The sequence below is a fragment of the Octodon degus genome, unplaced genomic scaffold, assembly GCF_000260255.1.
Source record: "Octodon degus isolate 3935 unplaced genomic scaffold, OctDeg1.0 scaffold00128, whole genome shotgun sequence".
NCBI lineage: Eukaryota > Metazoa > Chordata > Mammalia > Rodentia > Octodontidae > Octodon > Octodon degus.
In genome coordinates, this window is record NW_004524704.1 from 1,224,900 (window position 1) to 1,244,696 (window position 19,797).

The window sequence follows — 19,797 nt, forward strand, 5'->3', positions numbered from 1 at the left end:
TTTTTTGTGGAACCGGGGATTGAACTCAGACCCTTGAGCTTGCCAGGCAAGTGCTTATTCTACTGAGCCATCTCCCCAGCCCCTTTATTTTTACTGACAAATTTTGAGACAAAGCTCATATAGCTAATTAGAAGGAAATAAGAGAACTTCGTTTTTAAAATTCTACCGCATTACCAGAAGGGGTCAGGAATATTTCCCTATTTTAGGCTTGAGTGGACTAGAAACTCTTTACAAACATGAAATATACTATAATCCATATTCTTGGGCTGGGAAGATAGCTTGGTGACTTCAGCGCCTGCCTGGCAAGCGCAAGGTCCTGAGTTTCATACCTGGTACCAAAAAAACAAAACAAAATAAAAACCTTATTCTTGCTAACTGCTATAGCAGCAGCAGAGAATGGTATGGACGGTGGGCAGTCCCCCGCTTCTGGGGCCAAGGAGGTTTGGAAGACGATGGGAGGACAACTGGAAGGGTTCTGATGTTTAAAAAAGACTCTCGAAAAGGAGCTGCCTCAGATTTCCAAGCCCCACAAGAGGTGTGCTCAAACTTGTCTGGATGGTTAACATTGATCCTGCCTGGCAACCGTTTCCAAAAATAAAAAACGTTATCAATTTTTGTCAGGGAGCACAAGTTCTAAAAGCAGAACTGGAGGAGGTACAAGGGAACGTACCATTTCAATACTGAACACATTTACCTTTGTAGCATCAATTTTCCAATTTAACACTCTAAAAATTTTCTATAAATACCAAAATCAACTGTTAGACCAAGCTAAAACATTTACTTGAGGTAAGATTTTAACAAGACTCCCAAAAGACCTCTCCTCAAAGGGGCACAAAGTGTTTCTGACAATGATTACCAACCTCTGACTCACAATAACATGGACGTGAGGAGCGAGAGAACCAATGACACAGAAGATTTCCAGCAGTAAGATCAGAGTTGCTCTCTGGTTTGCCCTGCTGTATACTTTTTAAAAACGTATCCTTCAAGTCAGTAACTGGCCAGGACTCTTCAAAAACAAGTCAGTGTTACGGAGGAAGGAAGCAGGGACAGTATTACAGATTAAAGATAAATGAGGCACAAAAAGAAATTCAATGTGTAATTCTTAGTTCAATCCAGATCAAAACTAATACCAACCCTAGCTACAAAGATACTCAAGAGACAAGCGGAGAATGCTGAATCTGACTGAACAAGTTTCCTTTGTTTCTGGCCATGGAAAGGACTGTCCTGTCTCTGGCGATGTGTGTCAGAGCACTTGGAGCTAAAGTCTCACAAAGTCTGCAACTTCCTTCCAAGATAGTTCAGAAAGAAAAGGTATGACACAGCAGTGAAGCAAACACAACGATCTATTTTTAAAATCAATCAATAAAGATATTATATCTCATTTCCCCAAAGAAATGGCAAATTCTTTTGAGAAAAAAAATCCTTTGTCTTACGGTTGACTAATATGTCAAAAGGAGATACTACGAACTTCAAACCCATGAAGAAAACCACCCTGGGCTTGTTACCAACTAGAAGGATATTCCGCCCTGGGAATCTAAGTTTACACAAGGATAAATGTTGGTCAGAAGCGAACCTATAAGCCTGTGATTTTCAGGGATTTTCTTGGCCTCAGCCCATGTAGAAAGGACAAGGGCAACACCTGAGAGAGGACAAAAGGCAGACTGCCGCTGTTGAGCATTCCCTGCCACCAGCCTTTCCACTGCCTAGGAGAACACAGCAATTACACAAACACAAAACCCTTAACCAAAGGAACACCTACCAGTAATTCCATATGCATATTAATGACAAACAACAGGAACAAATCCATGACCACGGACATTCTTGGGGAAAAACAGAATTTTGATTCCTCGTGAACATATGTACGCGTCATCAGCGTAGGGACGTTATCACAACAGCTGGACAACTCGGTCGATTTCACCCCGAGCCTCCGAAAGAACACACGACAGCTATCACCATCCTAAAGGTTGGCAGGATTACCTGCGTGGCCAACAGCGAGGCGGGCACACCACATGCGGGGGCTGACGCTGCCAGCCAGGCTCATTCTGTTATCTCAGACTTCAAGAATAGTTGCATTTGGGGCTAAGTTCTGCACGAAGAAAACCAGGTTTCTGGTCTGGACTAGAATTTGGTATCAATGTACATAGGGAAAATCTGTCTGTAAGATTAACACAGCTATAGTATTCAGGACTTAAGATAGCTGCTTAGTCACAGCGAGGGAGTTACGGTGTTGATAACTCCAGGTTATTTTTTTCCTACTTGTCTTGTGGTTCAGCAAGGTTCAAAGGACTGACTGCTCTGAAGGTAAATGTTAGGGCCCCAGGGTGTAGGATTAACCTAAAGGAACAAAAAACCATCCAGGAACAATTACAGAAGGTCTTCCTATATCACCAATATCATCTTCTGTCCAATAAACGTCAGCAGAGCCACATTAGAAGCTGATAAAGCTAGTTCCTGGAACACTTGGTTCCTGGAATCGGATTTCTCCTTTGTAGAGGGGGAAAAAACCCACAGTCAGCAGAAGAGGCTTCAGGAATTGGTGTGTAGACAGTAAAAACACTCTATTGTGAGGATTTACATTTAGCAAGTTGGGTACTAAAACTGGCTCAAGAAAAAAAGCTGAGAATTTATAAGCAAGACATGGAGCTAGGAGAAGAGAGAGCCAACAGTTAGGGTTTCACTGGCACAGGAACAGAACCGAACTAAGATAGATTCCAGTTTTTCAGGTCTTCGTGACCCTCATGAAAATAGCTTGGATAATGTAGTGAAATAAAAAATGCTGTCAGACCCAGGGTTTGTTACAGTGGGGACAAAAGTGAGGGAAAGGTACATCTCTCTTGCCCCTAAATACAGGTAAGGTTCTAGCAGGTATTCAAGGTCAATGGCCATGGAGCTGCTGTTGGTGAACTATTAAAAAATGTTAGGTACTGTTTGAAAAAGTGTGGAGAACACAAATTCAGAGAAGCCACTCTTGATTCCTAAGTATGGTGGAAGGAACACACAGTTGTCAGGCATGTTAGCTTACTCTACACCACTAACAGTGGGGGACTTAAGGGGCCTGAGTACTGGAGAAATTAAAAGGTAGACAAAGAGCTTAGAAAAGAACTGGATTGACTTTGAGGTGTATAAATCAGGAGAGCGATACTGAAGCATTTCTAAGAGTCTATCGGAGAGGCAGTGGAATTTTTCCTAGGACACAGGAATTAAGGTCCTTAAATAATTTCCTCCAACTAGGTTTAAAATTAGACAAGAGAACAGATACTGTGAAAGGTTGAGACCATGAGGCCATGTTCAGTAACCCTCTCTCCCTCTTCCTGTTTACCTCAGATAACCTGAAATCTCCACCATGGACTCCAGCTGACAACATGGTGGGTCCAGGTCATGACACGTCCAAGGTATGGGCCTTGGAGGTCACTGCTTCCGTTGAGGCTACGCGGGCTCAGCGCAGAGCTGTGCTTTCATGATGAAGTGCTACAGCGTGCACCCTGTTTCTGGGGTGGGGTATTCTGAGCTTTGCTTTGTCTAATGCCAGTGTTAGGCTACTTTATGCCCTTACTGTTCCCAGGAATGTAGACCATGAGATGCCTGGCTCCGAAGGTTCAAAAGTCCACAGACAATTCTAGCTTAAAGGCCTCAAGCTTTAGCTCTAGTTAGATCCCAGAGCAGTCTTTCTGGCTGAGGTCAAATCAGAAAAGCCGAACACAGGGGCTTTAGAGCTCCCCAAGGGCATTTTGGGAAGGGGGCCTGACAGGACAGATCACATTACCTGCTGGGCATGATGGTGCACGCCTGTAATCCCAGCATTTGGGAGGCTGAGGCAGGAACACTGCCACGAATTTGAGGCAGCTTGGGTTACATAAGTGAACAAAAGGCCAGCATGCACTACATAGCAAGACCCTGTCTAAACACACACACACACACACGCACACGCACACGCACACACACAATCTGAATTATAACATGTCTTCTAGTGACTTTATGTATAATGGGGGAAAGAAAGGCGAGTTGGAAGTCTGCTTTTGCTAGGCTCTGCTCCACAGGGCTAACACCCAGTAAGAAATGTCTGCCCTTCCCCCCACCCCTTAGAGCCTCTTCAGCAACAGGAGTAGCTGGCAGGAGCACCTGGCATCTCAATCAGATCACCAACACAGAAGAAGAAAAACTTAGTTTGGCTCATGAAAGTCATCTGGGATGGTCACTGTATGATGTAAAATCGTATCCCAGCAGGTGGAACAGCACCACTCAGGCCAGCCAGTGAGAAAGTGGAGGGGACTTCGAATGCCAGAGGAAGATTAAGGCTTCCCTCATCTCTTACTCCTCCCTTCCAAAGAGAAGAAAAGTGGTCCAGGTCTAGGTGACAGACAGGTCTGAAAGACAACCAGGTGGGGGTGGGGCAGGCAGAGAAAGGCAGTCCTCCACGCTGTCTGCCTCTTCTGCTGTAGGAGGCTGGAAGCCACCTCTACCTTCCAAAGACTAGAGGCTGGAGCAGAGCTCAGGGTGACAGGCCTGTGCACAGGGAGGCACTGACTGGCCTGTTACAGAGCTTTGGACACAAAGTCACAAGGTGGGCTGGGAGATAACTCAGTAGATTAAGTGCTTGCCTGGCAAGTGCAAGGGCCTGCGTTCAATCCCTGGTTCCACCAAAAAAAGTCACAAGGATCACGTATGGTCCCCTGGCAAGCTTGCAGGGGCGGAAAAGCTGGCAAGTCACGTCCCTGGCCACCTACGAGACCCGGTTGCTAAGTGAATCAGGGGCCAATGGCTTTGTGCCTTCACCACCTCCATAAGTACTAACTGAAGTGACACACTTGATTTTCACAGGATCTGGCCAAAATAGGAAATTCCTTACGTTAAACTGCTCTCTCCCCTCCTCCCCAAAAGTGATCATGGAAACAGGGCCACTGGGCTTGTCTACTAAATGAGCCACGTCTTGACTGGGGAGCTGAAGATAAGAATGGCTGTCTATTGTCAAATAGTTGCCTCTCGTTTTGATACACAGCTGCATCTTTTAAAGAGTCCTTTCCAAACTAAACTAAAAGCCTCTTATCAAATAAGGAACAAAATGGAATGCTGGTGGGGCCAGAGGCAATTCTTTCTTTTACTTAAAGTTCCTACTCCTCCTCGCCATTCTTCCTGAAAACTGCTTTGCTTCCTAGAGTCCCTTTTCTTTTTCTTCAAAGGATACATTTAGCCCAACAATTTTAGGGCTGTTGCTTCAGATTCTAAAAATGGGAACCCAGAGGTCTTGACTTAGAAACTAAGAGAGGAAAAGGAGCCCAGAAAAGAACAGGACCAACTCTGGTGGAGGTAAAGCTGCTTCACCCATCAATAGACACACGGTTCTTCCATAAAAAGCATTTTGTGCAGAGCGAGCATGTCTTTACTGAAAAAGAATGACACATTTCAGAACTTGTGGGCCGCGGAGAAATCTATGCACTTCATAGCCAAGTAAGGGTTGTCTGCCCGTAGCTGACTCTAAGGAAAGCCAAGATAAAAATAAAGAGGTTCGCTGGCTTCTAATGCACTTCAACTGCCGCGGGCTGCGCGTCTAGGCCTCAGCCAGCGTGGGCGCAGGCTTGCCTGGGACCCTCGGCATTTTCACACCGAAGATAGCAGGGTAAAAACTCACTGGCCCAGGTGACACCAAAGAGAGGATCTGAGCATTATCCCGACCATTTTACTGTTCAAAGAATTTTAATATTCAACATGTGTCAATATGATAGATGACCAAGATTAAGCCCGAGTGGTAGGGAGAGATTATCCTCCAGCTGATGGCTTTCTCTGCGGTGACCTCCCAGAACACAGTACAAGTGACCACGAGGGGCTGGGTGCACAATGCCAGCACATGGGGAAACTGGCCATTTTTCCTGAAAAGGGGGAAAGAACCCCCCAGAATTAACCCTGAAGCCTAAACATCCCTTCTGTAATACACTTCCATTTTATACAATTCTCATCTAGACTGGCACTAAAATGAAATGTTAACAGTACTTGAAATAGCGTTCAAGCTTTGTGGAAAATCTTTTATTCATCCTTAAAATCTTGACAGAAGAAAAACCAAACCCAAAGGAAATCCGCTTCTCTTCTGGAACCATTCCCTTCAGTCTACAACCTCCCGCTCCTCCAAGCAGACACCTGGCAAGTGCGTCAGGGGCCCGAAGGTGCATCCTGGGCTCCAGCACGTGTGAGCGACAGCTGCTCAGCGTCTGGATGCGGCAGAGGACTACCGCACGCGCCCAAAGGAGCAAACTGCACCAACACCCTGTCCCAAGGTCAGCCCAAGGATCACAAAACTCAGAGTTTGAGACCCTTGAAAGAATTTCCTCCCCACCAGTCAGGAGGCTGGGGGTGGCCTGATGGAAGGTGGGTGCGAAGGGAACACACTAGATACGGAAGGCGGGCTGTGCGAGACACTCGGCAGGCGTCTACAAGGTGCAGAGCAAGGGGGCTGTGGCTGAGGCAGGCGGGGAGAAATTCACCAGCTTCTTTGCTTTCGGGGAAACTTGGACCCTAGGAAAAATTCTTCCCCGTTTGGACAGGAATGAAAATTGGGAAGCAGGGACTGAGTTTCAATGATCTTCATACACACAACGCAACAAAACCTGACATTGCTTCCCCCATTCCTGAAGCAATAAAATTCCACTGATGACAGGGAAGGAAAGGGACTGAGGAGTGACAGAAAAGTCTGACTCAAGACACCCTGCAGCATGCCACAGCTACCTGTATCAAGTATTCATTATTAAAATTCAGATTAGAAAACTTGGGGCGACTCTGGAATCTGGCCCTTACTGTAAGTAACCATGTGGGAGACACCTCCAACCCCATCTCCAGCTCTATTCTACTTTTTCTGTGAGAAACAATAAAAGGCCCTTGGCAAGAGCTCTTTTGACTCATTACAAGACACTTGCAGGCACTCGGCTTAAGTGTTTATGTAAGCTGAAGTCCTGAAGCCCCCACTGGCATCCTCCCACTCAGCTGGAATCTGGGGTCACCTCCTGATAGATTTCAACTCCCTCACGATGGACGAGCTGCGTAGACCTGGCTGTTTTTTTTTTTTTTTTTTTAATGGGAAAGAAAAGGCAATCTTGCAAGACCAATTTACAGCAAGGTAAATATTTTAGGGAAGGGAAAAAAAAAACCCTTTCAGTGAAACATGAGCACATATGGCCTTACTGTGGTAGTGTGGACGGACAGCAGGGTCTATGAAAAGTGCTTCATAATCCTGGTAGACCGTCTGACAGTTTAGTTTTGTTTTTTTTTTTTAAGTGATGACCCTGCTCACATTTATTACACAGCCTGGCGGCCTGTTACAGAGAAGACTCCTCTGGAGCTGTTAGCCGGCTAGAGACGCCAGAGTATGTTGAAAAAGATGGATGCTGGAGTGTGTGTACCCGTTGAACCTGGTCTGGTTTCAATGTGAGGTCGCTCTGCTTTCGAGGTTGCTCATGGGCTGAAGTATTTACTTATTCAGTACAGGGTCTCGGACTCATAGTAGCGATCCTCCCGTCTCAGCCGCCCTTGTGCTGGGATGACAGGCATGCACCGCCACGCCCAGTTTCCGTTGCCAGTTATGGGATGTGGTACCGGGTCCTTCTGCTTGCCAGGCAGGTGGGACTGTTTTTTTCTTTTTTTGTATGGTTCTGAGGCACTCATTTTGGGAAGCCAAGTATTTTATCAGAGCCCAGTGGAAAGGTCGTAGCCACAGGGAGGTTCTCCCCTAGCTGAGGAGCAGAGTTAAAGCATCCTTTAAAAATGACACTTACTGACCCCATGAGCAATTAAACAGGTGAGAGTGGCCAAGAAGTAGAGAAATCACAGCCTTGTCGCCTCTGTGGTAGAGTCTAAGCAAGAAGGGAAGAAGAGCAGTTGGGAATCTTGGCGGGGAGCTAAAGCCACAAGCCCAGGAAGAAGATAAAAGGACACTATCCTCAAATCAAACCTCACACTTCTTTACAGGGGAAGCTACACCACCCTCCCCTCTATTATGTACTCTTTAGACCGCTACAGTTTCAATGGGAGACAAAGCAAGGGTGTGAACTCCTGCCCTAGCTGGTCTACTGCAGCCCTGTTCCTCGGGACTCAGCCTGCTCCTCGGACACGAGCGGAAACTTCAGCCTGGCAGCTTCAGGGTTAAAAGAGAGCACTTAAAAGAAAACTTAAACCCCATTAAGCCCAGGCTCGGAGAACAGTGAGCAGCAGGGAAGCCAAAGGAAACTAATTTTGGAGGCTCTCCAAGCTGCCAATCACAAGCATATTTCTAACAGTCCCAGTGTTGTTTGAGTTGGTTGTTTTTCCACAGGCTGCACAATGGGGTCTGGTTATTCATTGAAAAAGTCTGCAAGTGAGCCCGGCCCTCCATTCACAACCAATTTGGAATGCTCCATTCACGCAAGGGGAGGGGGTGCTTGCAGCTCAGTGAGCTGGGGCAGCCGAGCAGGGCCCAGAGCCCAGCTGTCGCTGCAGGGACACTAGCTCACCCAGTGCACTGTTTATGTAGAAATTCAGGCACTGCAGGGGCGCCTGGCCACCCTGCACCCTCCCTAGGACCCAAATGGCCAAGGTCCTCGTAGCACAAATCCACAAGGGTGCGCAAATCTACTAGAAGTGAGGTCGGGAGGTGCCCTCTGGCAACGGGAGGGGCACACGAAAGCCTACCCCGTGGGGCCTGCTCAGGCTCCAAGAGCAGCTTCCAGCAGACAGAAACAGACTTCGCTGGTATCTCTCCTGCCCCCAGGCGAGCTGGTGTGCATTAGAGGACGACTCTTTCCCTGGAAGTCTGTGTCCCATTCGTTGCCAGCAGCTACACCAGCAGCCACCTGGCCTCTTCCCCAGGGGCCAGGGGCCCTGAGCTATCTGGGAGGACGGTTGCGTGGTTGCTTTTCTGGGCTGCAGGAGACAGCCAAAGGGAAGACTGCAGACTTGGGGTTGGAGAAAATCTCCGCGGAGACTTTAAGAAAGGACGGGATAAAAACTGGTTTGGTGGCTTGGGGATTCTTGCCAAGTCTTCACTAACCACCCTGAGGGAGAGCTGGTGAGGAGACTGGTCTGACAACCACATCGTATTTCAAGAGAAACATATTTCGTTATGAAAACCAAACCCGGGCGATAACTTGAAGCTCATGGGCTCTTTCTTTTCCTAACAGACTTGGCTATTTTCAAACGTCTTGTTTACCCCTTCTCGGCCTGCCCCCGCGCCTTAGATCTTTCTCTGTGCCAGTCCCACCTTTTAATAGCTGTATTTGAGCCGTTCCTTTGAATCTTTTATCCTCGGCTGCAATTTTCCAGACCTGTTTCCTCCTCTGAAGGACGGCAGCCTCCTTAACTTGCTCTGGGCAGGGGTCTTTCAGGTGGGGCTCTTGTCCCTTTAACACCCTGAGTTGGTGGTCCTTTGCCATCTACCTGCCAGGGCCTAAGTGCACTCAGAGTTCACACACACACACACACACACACACCCACACACGGCCCAGTATCTTGCCACTTCTTCTAGCTGAGCTTAGAGGGACAGGGCAGTGATAGAAACTGACGACCAAAGCCTCTGTTAAATGAGCTTGATGAGTTCACAAAATGAATTTTTAAAAAAGCAACCTAATCCGGTAATGGCATCAGCGTGCCTGGGACTCATCCAAGAGCTGGAGCTGCGACATGACAAGACTTTTAGCTCCTTGCACTCCAAGCGCGAGGAGCTGTGTGCCAGGACGCAGATGGGGCCCAAGCTGCCTCGAGGGGTGCTGTCAGCCTGGGCTGCAGCAAGCCACCGCCACGGAAACCCAAGAAACGCGTACAGGGAACAGCCTCTCGGCAAAGCACCACACAACCTGCCCCACTCCCCAGGAACAATTCCTGGGACACCAAAATCGTAACAGCGATACTACTGGGGGGAAGAAGTGGCAAACTGCAGTAGAGCTGCAGTTTTACCACAGAGCCTACATTTCAATCTTCCAAAATGGAAGAACACTGAGGAGTGGGGGATAAATACAGATTTCTTTTTCTTTTTAATTTATGTGTGTGTGTGGCCAGCTCAGCCCACCAGGGGGCGGGGCTGGCTGGCATGTGGTGCAGGGGGATTGAACCGCGGTCCCTGTGCTTTGCTAAGCTTTGTTCTAAGTAGGTGCTTTAGACCACTGAGCCATCTCACCAGCCCCTAAATACAGATTTCTTTTCTTTTCTTTTTTTTTTTTTTGAGATTAAACATTTTATTTTTTTAATTTTTTTTATGTTTATTTTTTGCAGAACCAGGTATTGAACTCAGCCCCTTGCACTTGCCAGGGAAGTGCTTATTCCACTGAGAAATACAGATTTCTTGACTGAGGCCAGGATTGTCTTACTCCTGGCACCTGAACAAGTGACCCGTCTGACAGATGCAGACTCATTCTCCACCTGAAGCCATTCTCATCCAAAGGGACGGGAAATTATTAGAGGACTAAAAGCAACAAGAAAAAAAATTAAATTGTTTTCAATGAACCTAAAATAAATAAACAGCTTAGTTAGTTAGATGAAAGATTTCGCTAAATACATGCTTTTTTAAGATTAATGGATTCCCTAGGTCTTAGCCGGTATAGCCATAGATCTGAGTACCAAAATGCAAAGAACTTCAAATCGCTTGGCACCCTCTCCATGCCAAAGTAGACTGTTTGTCTCAAACACATGAGGTTACATTGTAAAACCCAGAATCAATCCTCTCTCCTCTGTTTTCCTCATGCTTTTTTCAGTGTTCTTTTTCTTCCCTTGCCTCCTCTTCACAATCACTGGCTCCTAAAGAGCCAATAAACAGCCTGGTCTCCATTCGGGATCCTCTCACAAAGGGCTCAGTGCTTGCTCCCCTGCCCAAAGACTTTAGGAGGTTCTTGTCAAACAGCTATGGCCCTAGCTTATTAAAAGAAAAATCCAGTGGAATAATCTCACAGGGACACAGGATTAAGATCAGTGTGTTTTAGACTCAAGTTTTATCATAAATTAATCCTATTTCCTCAGCCATCTATGGCAATGTATTTTATGAAAAGATTTTATCAGTTAATTAGCTGGTCCTTAGGAAATTAGTGGTACTTCCTCCCGACCAAAGAGAACCCTTCAAGGGGAAAATAGGGTCATTTGGATTTTAAAACAATTCTCTAAACTATATTTGGTATGGAGGTTAGAATTTTAAAATAAGATTTTATCATGCCTTCTTCCTTAGTACAAAACACTTCAGTTACCCAATATGCTGATAGGTAATTAGTCACAATACCACCAATGAAATGAATATGATTTTTAAAATTTGAACTGAAATCTGCATTTTGCAAAGTGCTCTTTATAGACACTAATACCTAGTAAGAGACCCTTAGGTCCTGGGGCAGTGAACTGAAAGTGAAAGCGATGGCCATCCTACCCCCTCAACAAAAGCGTGCAGTTCCAACCTCCATGACTTTGTTAATTCTATGAAAACGTGTAGTAAAGAAGTACTGTACATACATCTATGGATTGACCCAGATTCCCAAGTTTGGTAGCTCTGTGATAATATACTTAGCTATCCTCATTTATATGTATATACACTTATAAATATACAGGATATATATACCCTTACATGCATTTTTATCTGTATACATATTAAAATGTCTACAAGCAAATCTCTCAGTTGTGGGGGGTGGTTTTTGGTTCTGGGGATTGAACTCAGGACCTTGTGCTTTCAAGGCAGGCGTTTAAGCCACTGAGCTATCTCCCCATCCCCCTCTCAGTTTTAATGATTTTTTTTTCTTTTACAGTTTCTTAGCTGGGCACAGGGGCACACGCCTGTAATGCCAGCACCAGGAGGTTGAAGCAGGAGGATCACTTAAGAGTTTGAGACTAGCCTGAGCTACAAAGTGAGCTCAAGGCCAGCCTGAACTACATAGTGAGACCCTGTCTCAAAAAACAAACCAAAGTAATTTCTTGCTGTCTTCCAAGTCCTAAAAGGAAAAACTCAAAAGCACTGAAGTAAAAGGTAGTTTCCCCAGGATCTCAAGAGAAAGAAAACTGAGGCGTTACACCGGATGTGTGGCCTATCTAGGTCACACAGTGACCCTTCTGATGTCTGAAATAGGGAGAGCCTCAATCCCCTGGGTGGGCCAGTGGCCTCTAAATCCACAGCTTTGGGAGAACTTTAACGATGTCACCATATAGTGTTTTTTCCTCTCATTTCACCTAATGCTTTCTTTCCATTTTCCCCTAATGCACTGGCCAGGCTCTCCAGCTATCCAGGCCTTGGATTATCTTTTCCATAAAAGTGGAGGGTGGGGTGGGGTGAGCAAAGACACTCACAAGGGATTGCCAGCTCCATTTGGGATCTTCAAGTTTACTTCTTAGGGCCTGGGACCACTGCAGGGCCCTTGCCTCCTGTAGTCTACAGGGAGCGTTCTGCGTCCTTGAATTTGTCTATTATAAAGTTTTCCAGATAAGGAATCTCACAAATCTCTAGTTACACGGTAAGCTGGGCATTTCTGTAAGATTCATAATCCAACTCTTAAATGCTTCCAAAATTACCATCTCTTTAGATGTTGAATGTGTATATTTATAAAAATAAACACACACAAATATAATATTAAAAACTGGTATTCTAGAACAAAACCAAGGGCTGGAAATATAGCTCAATGGTGTAAGTGCCTGCCTGGCAAGCACAAGGTTCTGAGTTCGATTCCTACTACCAAAAAAAAAAAAAAAAAGAGCCACAGAACACTTAAGATAGAATAAAACCAATTAAACACATGACTCACTATTTCTCTTTTTCATATTCCACAGTCTCTCATTGCATCCACAATGGAAAATTACTCAAATCACTGTTACGAAGACATACCATTACCAGTGGCCGCTGTAACAGGAACATTTGCATCTGTTACAAATGTTTTCTTATACTGAAGGAAAGAAAGGCCTGCTTTCCCTGCCAAATGCTAAGTTGAACGTATCGTGTCACTCATTGACTGGTTGATTCAACCCTCCTCATAATGCTCTGCTGAACTTGAATCTGGTTCTTTCCTTCCCCTGGACGAATCTTCCAGAAGATGACTAGAGTGCAAGCTGCTCCTCCACACAAGGCTATGAGAAGTGCCACTGGAAGTAAGGGACTCACAACTTCCTGGCTCCCCTGTGGGTCTGAACCAGTCAAGCACCCCAGGCTGAAGGAAGTGGCTGCAGGCTGCACTCCTGCCTTCAACTCTGGCTCCTGCCCAGCCTCTCTGGCAAGTCAACCTACCTATCTGAAGCTGTCCTTCCTCAAGCTCCACCTCAAGAGTTAAGAGCCAGAGGGGGAAAGAATTACCAATTTGTAGACCATATGTTTTATCATTACAATCTAGAAAAGCTCAACTGTAAGCATTTAAAGCAAAAAGCAAACAAAGTCAAAAACATATACTTGGTCGGCAGGGACATCTCCCAAAACACCTCCATTTAAGGTCTGGTATTTTAATTAAAGAACTTAGCACATTTTATTTGCTAGCAGGAATAATTTCTAAGGAGCCAAAACATATTTATTGATTTCTTTGCTTAGTCTATTCCCCCAGATAAATCTCTCTTCAAATACAAATCCTGTTGGCTGACATCTTTCTTTAAAGAACAGGCCCTCCTGCCGCACATGCCATCAATCTGAACGCAGTGTCACCCCCCTTTTAACTCTTTTGAGTTACAGAGAAACAAACAAACGTGTCATAAAAACATTTCAAAGAGCTTCTGCCAAGAAAGCCACCTCCCAAACAGACTGCAGTTTATGCTGCTCTGAGCAAGAACGGGAAAGGATGGGCCAAATTATCAACAGAACAAAGTCAGATTATAAATTCTGTCTTTCATCTTGCAAACACACACACACACATACAATCCGGGTTATCTTTATTTAGCTTTTCTGTGGCAAGCTTCCCAATCACTTGAAAGCAATCAAAGAGCAATAATTAACATGCATTTGTTTTCTATAGAGAACACCACAGCAAGCTGTGGCAAAGCTAAGGTAACCAGGCATCTGTGGGTTAGACAATCCTTTTAAAGTTTCATGGCATTGTGCCTTGCACAGGAGGCCTATCATTAAAGAATGTTTAGCTGGTTCCTCTCTTCTTTCATTTAATAGATTGAGAATACCCAGCTATTACTTAGGCCCAGAGATCCTGTCCCTCCCTGTGGCACTTTTTGCCCACGTATGTGTGCACATGGGTGCGCCCCCCAGGGACAAAACAAAGCTGGGAAGAATGGCTTGGTGCAAAATGAGAAATCGAATCCTCCCTGCCTCAGGTGCTTGCTATTATAAACTATGACTAAGAGACATGAATTTCTCTATGATGCAACCCTCAAGAGGGGCAGATTTTCTCCAGGCCTCTCCTAAGCCTGCTGGCTCGCCAGTGACTAATGCTCTCTAGAGCAGCCCTGCGCTGCTCAAATTTCATCAGCCCGCTTTGTCCTTGATAGCTCTGCTAGGCCCGGACCATAAAAGCTCCCAACCTGTTGAGGACAGCCTTGAAAGATTCAGCAAAGCTAACGTACCCGCCCGCCGGTGCCAAGGGCCCTCTCTGCAGCTGCTCCTTGCATTTTATTATCCTGAGCCATGAGCACCTAATGACTATCTGAAGAAAAAGGTTTCAACTCTTCTCTGAAGAGCAGAGTCCCAGCAAGGACATGAAAAGTAACCCATCAGGTTATTCCCAGACCAGTCCCCTGATAGTCTAAGGAACAAGACTGACCACGTGCTAGGTGAGACCATAATGCACTAGAATTTTCAACGCACTCTCTTCTGCACCTTTAAGAAAGAAAAATGCTAGCTTCATCATTCACATCAGAGACTTAAATTATGAATAAAAGAGGCCATAAGAAAACACCATTAATAGTCCCTTGGCCCAGCCTATGTCAGTTAATTTATAATTTTGAACTTAAAGCTCTGCAGGATGCTTAACGTAAAATGAGATTTCAGATGAAATTATGTTCAGTTAGGTCTTGCCTGAAACAGACTAGAACCCCTTTAGAAATGATTTCAATGACAAATGAAACAAAAATGTTCTGGGCTACCCCTGAATTATAAAAAGAAACTACGTGCACAGCACCATCCACATCTGAGGGCTACAACTGAAGAATATTCTAGGCGTGGGTGATCCAAGACCAGTTTCAGAACAACCGTGTCACCAGTAGAAAAGGTACTTACAGTTATCAGAGTGAAAATCTGGGACAAACTGCTCATCATCAGGAACTTGTGCTGGAAAAGAGATTTTTATTTTAGACCTTTAAATTTTATTAAAAGGCACTGTAAAATGTTTTATGTGGAAAATAGGACAGCCAAGGAACTTGCCTTCAGCTAACCAAGCCTCTTGAAGTTGACTAAGATCCTGAAACAGCTCTGGAATTGAAAACAGAAGAGCCCAGAATGAGGATATTTCTTCTACTAGGAAGGAAAGGGGGAAGGATCTGCACAGCACGGCCGCTGAGTGACTTAAAGGAGACACAAGATAGCAGAGAGAAGCTTCCCTACCTTCAGAATCATGAGCCAGATCTGTGTCCAAAAACTTCCGCTTTCTGTCAATCACAGGCCGCCCTCGACAGTCCTCTGCTCGAGATTTCTGAAAGAGACCACCACAGAAGGAGGATTTAGGTGTCGTGAAGAGGTCCGAAGGGGGCTGAGCCAGTGCGGAGAAGGCTCTCACAGAAGAGCCCAGCACGTGAACTTACCCCTGGGGCCATGAAAGGGACTTGCTGATCATAAAACCCATCCATGGTGCTGCCAATGACTCTAGTACCAATCCAAAAAGCTTCAGCATTGAGTAATTTCTGGGGGAAAAGGATCCTCCTGTAACATCAATTTGGGAGATTTTAAGAAGAGGAAAAAAGAGATGAAGCAATGACATACTGCTCTCTCCTGAGGTCCTCCATCGAAATCACTACCCTGTTCTCAGGTACTGTTCGCAAAGGCCGCAACAGGCGTGAGCTTTCTGACCCACGCTGGCCTTGATTAGTGGTGTCACATATATTCAGCGCCAAATCCAGTTACCCGTCATCTTTTTCTGCCATTTCTTCTCTGTAATCATTAAGATTGCAGAATTTTGGCACTGACTGTCCCTTATCAACGACAGAAAACCAAAAGCCACCTTATTTTCATCATGAAGGGCAACTTTCAGAATCTCTGCGTATGCTCTGCCAGGGCATTCACAGTACAATTTTTTTTAAAGAGGTAACTTAGTTTTTGACAGTACGTTGAGAAACTAAATTGTTGGTGATTAAGAATCTGAATACAGCATCTAAAAGTACTTTGTAGATCACTGATAAAAGAAAAACTATGTAGAATTCCAGGAATACATTATCAGAAGTGTACTTTCTTCACACACAACTCTTTACTTAAAACTAACCTTCTGTCCAAACAGGTGTATAACTATGTCACAAATGTCTCCATGGCAACTTAAGAGTTATCTGTGATATCTCAAACCTTTAGCAGAATAAAAAGTCTATAAAAATAATGGATAAAGGAAACTAAATTCCACTGTATGTTAAATGCAGTTTTACCAAAGGCCTTTTAAAAAGGCAGTAAAAATAAATGATCCATGGAAAAAATTCAGTTTGTTTCTCAGGGTTAAGTCAAATTTCCCAGACACACACACACACACACACACACCCAACAACTCTGATTAGTACTGCTAAATAGTGGGGCTGGGGAGAGAGGCTGAGGTCAAGGGAGAGGATGGAATTTTTTCTAATTTGGAGGAATAAAACAATTTCAGGAAGGTACTGTTTCCCTAAATATGTTGCTTTATTTTCCATATAAAAACGGAGTTTGGTCAACCAAAGAGAAAAACATTTAATTTCACTTACCCTTAGCTCTAAGCAATGCAAGCTACATAAGGAGTAATTTCTTTTGTTTACCTTGCACACAATTTTTAAATAGGAAACTTGTTTTTCACACTGTGTGCAATATGTCAAATTTTCATAACTTAGCAGGACACAAGACAGCCCTTCACGCTCAGGCTCCTTTTAAGCATTTGGCCCATTTCAAAATCAAAGGTGGGGAGCGAAATAGCACAGTTCATAACTTCCTAGAAAAACACTCCCGCTCGCTTGCCTGCCTTCCAAATTAAAAAAAAATAAAATAAAATAAGGTTCAGAATAAAGTCTCTTTCTCAAATGGTCTCCAACCCGATTACAAAATCTGAGAAACCTTAGCAAGGAGTTGAGGGGCATGAAAGAGTTCTCTGTTGCCTACGAAAATCTGTCTGATTAAACCGTAGCCTTAGAAAGTCTGTAAATGTCGGAGGGTGGGCAAGGAGTAAGAGACCAGAGGGAGAGATATTTTCAGCGTCATGATGAAATACTTCACCCAGAAGAGCAAAAATATCTTTTAAATTTTTTCAAGAAAGAAAGTGCCGTAAGCAAATCCAAAAGCAGCCTGGGAATCTTTAAACGAAGCTTTCCTCTCACAGTTCAAGGGCTAAAAACATCGCGTTCAAAGTATTTTTTTAAACCTGGAGGGAAGGCTCGAGCGCGTCCAGGAGTTTAAACCACTTCCTTTGTGCCCCCCTCCTCGCGGGTGCCCCCAGGAAAACTTTAACACAGCGCCGCGGAGCGACCGAGGCCCCTCCCCCGTGGCGCGCAGCGGCCCGGTTTTATGAATGGGAGAGTGAGCCGCGGCCGCCACATCAGGTAGAGGCTGTAACTGGATCCCTCGCGCTGGGCCCCATTCACAAAACAAGACACACTTCCACCCAATTCCCAGCCTTCCCCATTCATGAAAACTCCTTCGCCTGCGCCCCCGCCCCCACTCCCAACGCAGGCCCAGCCTCCAACGCAGGCCCCTCACCCCAGCGTTTTAGGAAGAAAGCTCAATGCTTCATTCACGAAAAGGGTGGGGGGGGAGCCGCAAGCAGCAGAAAGCCAAAGAAACCCGCTTCATTCATAAAGTCACCCACATTCATAAAAACTAGGTGCTGCGCCAACAGCTACCAGTCGCTTCCAACTCACCCCCCCACCCAAGCATCTCTCTTAAGCGCCCCCTCCTCCACCAGGAGGTTCCCCCTCCCCTCCGAAAAATGCAGCCAGATCCGCGATCCAGCGCGAGGCTCCTGCATCATTCCGTCCCTGCTCCGCAACCGCGTTCTCCCCACCATCCCCAGGCCCTGTGCTGGGGCTCCCCAAATTTTCTCCAGAGTCGCGGCGCAGCCCGACCGCCTCGTAGCATCGGGGGTGGGAGTGGAGCGGCTGGTGTCCACTTTCCACAACCTGAAACTTGCAAGGCCCGCCGAAGTTGCTGGCCGACCCCCCAACGCCGCAGGCTGCACATGCCTGTGTCATCCAAGCCCTCTGGACGTTCTGGGGGGCAGCGCCTCTCAAACATTCCCCCACCCTAACTGCTTCCCGCCCCTCCTCCCAATTGCAAAGCTTCGCCAAGCGTCTCTTCTCGCGAGCCTCCAAGTCCCCTCCGGGCTCTCAGATCTCCGGAGACCGAAGCCCAGCGACTCCGCGCCTGCCCGTCCCCACCCCGGGGCCCCGCACCCCGCGCTCCCGCGCGCCTCCCCCGCCAGGTGCGGAAACTCGCGTTCCGTGCGCTCCGGAACCGTTAGCCGCCCCCGCCCGATACCTCCCACGAACCGAACCGAACCTGACCTGGCCAGGCCGTGGGGGAAGGGGTCAGTCAGCCCCCGAGAGTCGCCCCAGATGTGCACACCGACTTTAAGAATTCCAGGTCAGCCTGTGAACTCTCGCCAGCTGGGCCTCTGGGACCCGCAGCAGGATAGCCCCAACGATACCCCCTCGTCCCCGCAACGCCTCCTCACCTGAAGTGGCCGCCCTCCCCCCTGGCAGCGGCTCCGGCGGCGCAGGCGCGCTCACGCACGCGCGCACCGGGCCTGGGCGCCGAGGCGAATGGCTGGGCCGAACCGCTCTGGAGACAGCGAACTGCTCCGCGCACCAGCCGCTGGACTCTGCGCTGCAGCTGCCAACCAAGCTGGAGCGCTGGCCCGGCCCCCCGCGGCCCGCTGCTCCGCCCGCCGCCATTGGCTCGCGGCCCCAACCTAGCGTGATTCCCATTGGCCAGAGGCCGTTCCCGCGGCCGTCCATCACCGCTTGTTTACCCTGTCTTCGAGCAAATCCAACCGAGCCGCCCCACCAACTCCTGCCTCCATTGGTCGACTGTGGGTCTCTCTCCACCCCCTCGTGGGTCTATTTTTACATAATTTATGCACCGGGGGCCATTGGCCAATCAGCACAGGCTTGTTTATATAATGAATGTAAGGACGTTTTTCATTCATAAAAAACGCGACCTGAGGGGAAAGCTTAGCTGAGTCAGTGAAGCACTTAAAGGGGCCGAGGCCGGGAGGAGTCGCCGTTACTTCCCTTTTCGCAGCTCTCCCGACTTTTCGCCAAGGCTAGGCTCTTCGCCCTTTTCCAACCCTCCCCCCTACTCTTTTCCCTGCGCAAAGCCACGACCACGGTCGGGTCTCTTGGCGCCAGACGTTCGCAGCTGCAGCACCAAGCTAAGTTATCATTTTAGAATTCAGGCGAGAGGAATTCGTCATTCCGCACAGAGAAACTCGCTGACCGGCCTGGGCGTTCGGCCCACGGAAAACGGAAACCGAGCCCTCTAATCTTAGTTACCTTTAAGAGAGGCCTTCATTTCTTTTCACCAGGTTTCCCGTGAGGATAATAAGCAATTACATGCTCTTAAAATCTGAGCGCTCGCACATTTTGGTTACTTTTATACTGTCAAGGCCTAGGGCCCAACCAGATCCTTAGTTTTAAGCGCAGCTCGTACCCTCCACCCAAGTGGATCTGGAGCGGAGGGACTAGAAGATCAGGGGTCAAGGAATTCCTCCCTGCCCATGGCAGGAGCCAGTCAAAAGCCAT

General features: G+C 46.8%; 1 protein-coding gene across 1 annotated transcript in view; it reads right to left on the reverse strand.

The window, feature by feature from the left end:
* Etv5 (ETS variant 5) overlaps positions 1–18,862 on the reverse strand; it is a 66,851-nt gene extending 47,989 nt beyond the window's left edge. Inside the window, exons 1-5 of the mRNA XM_023700927.1 lie at positions 18,729–18,862; positions 15,640–15,757; positions 15,443–15,530; positions 15,263–15,310; positions 15,119–15,169 (exon numbers count right to left, since the gene is read on the reverse strand). Of these exons, the coding sequence (XP_023556695.1) occupies positions 15,119–15,169; positions 15,263–15,310; positions 15,443–15,530; positions 15,640–15,684 (232 nt within the window). The 5' untranslated portion in view covers positions 15,685–15,757; positions 18,729–18,862. The remainder of the gene's footprint in view (positions 1–15,118; positions 15,170–15,262; positions 15,311–15,442; positions 15,531–15,639; positions 15,758–18,728) is intronic.
* Positions 18,863–19,797: the final 935 nt, after the last annotated feature.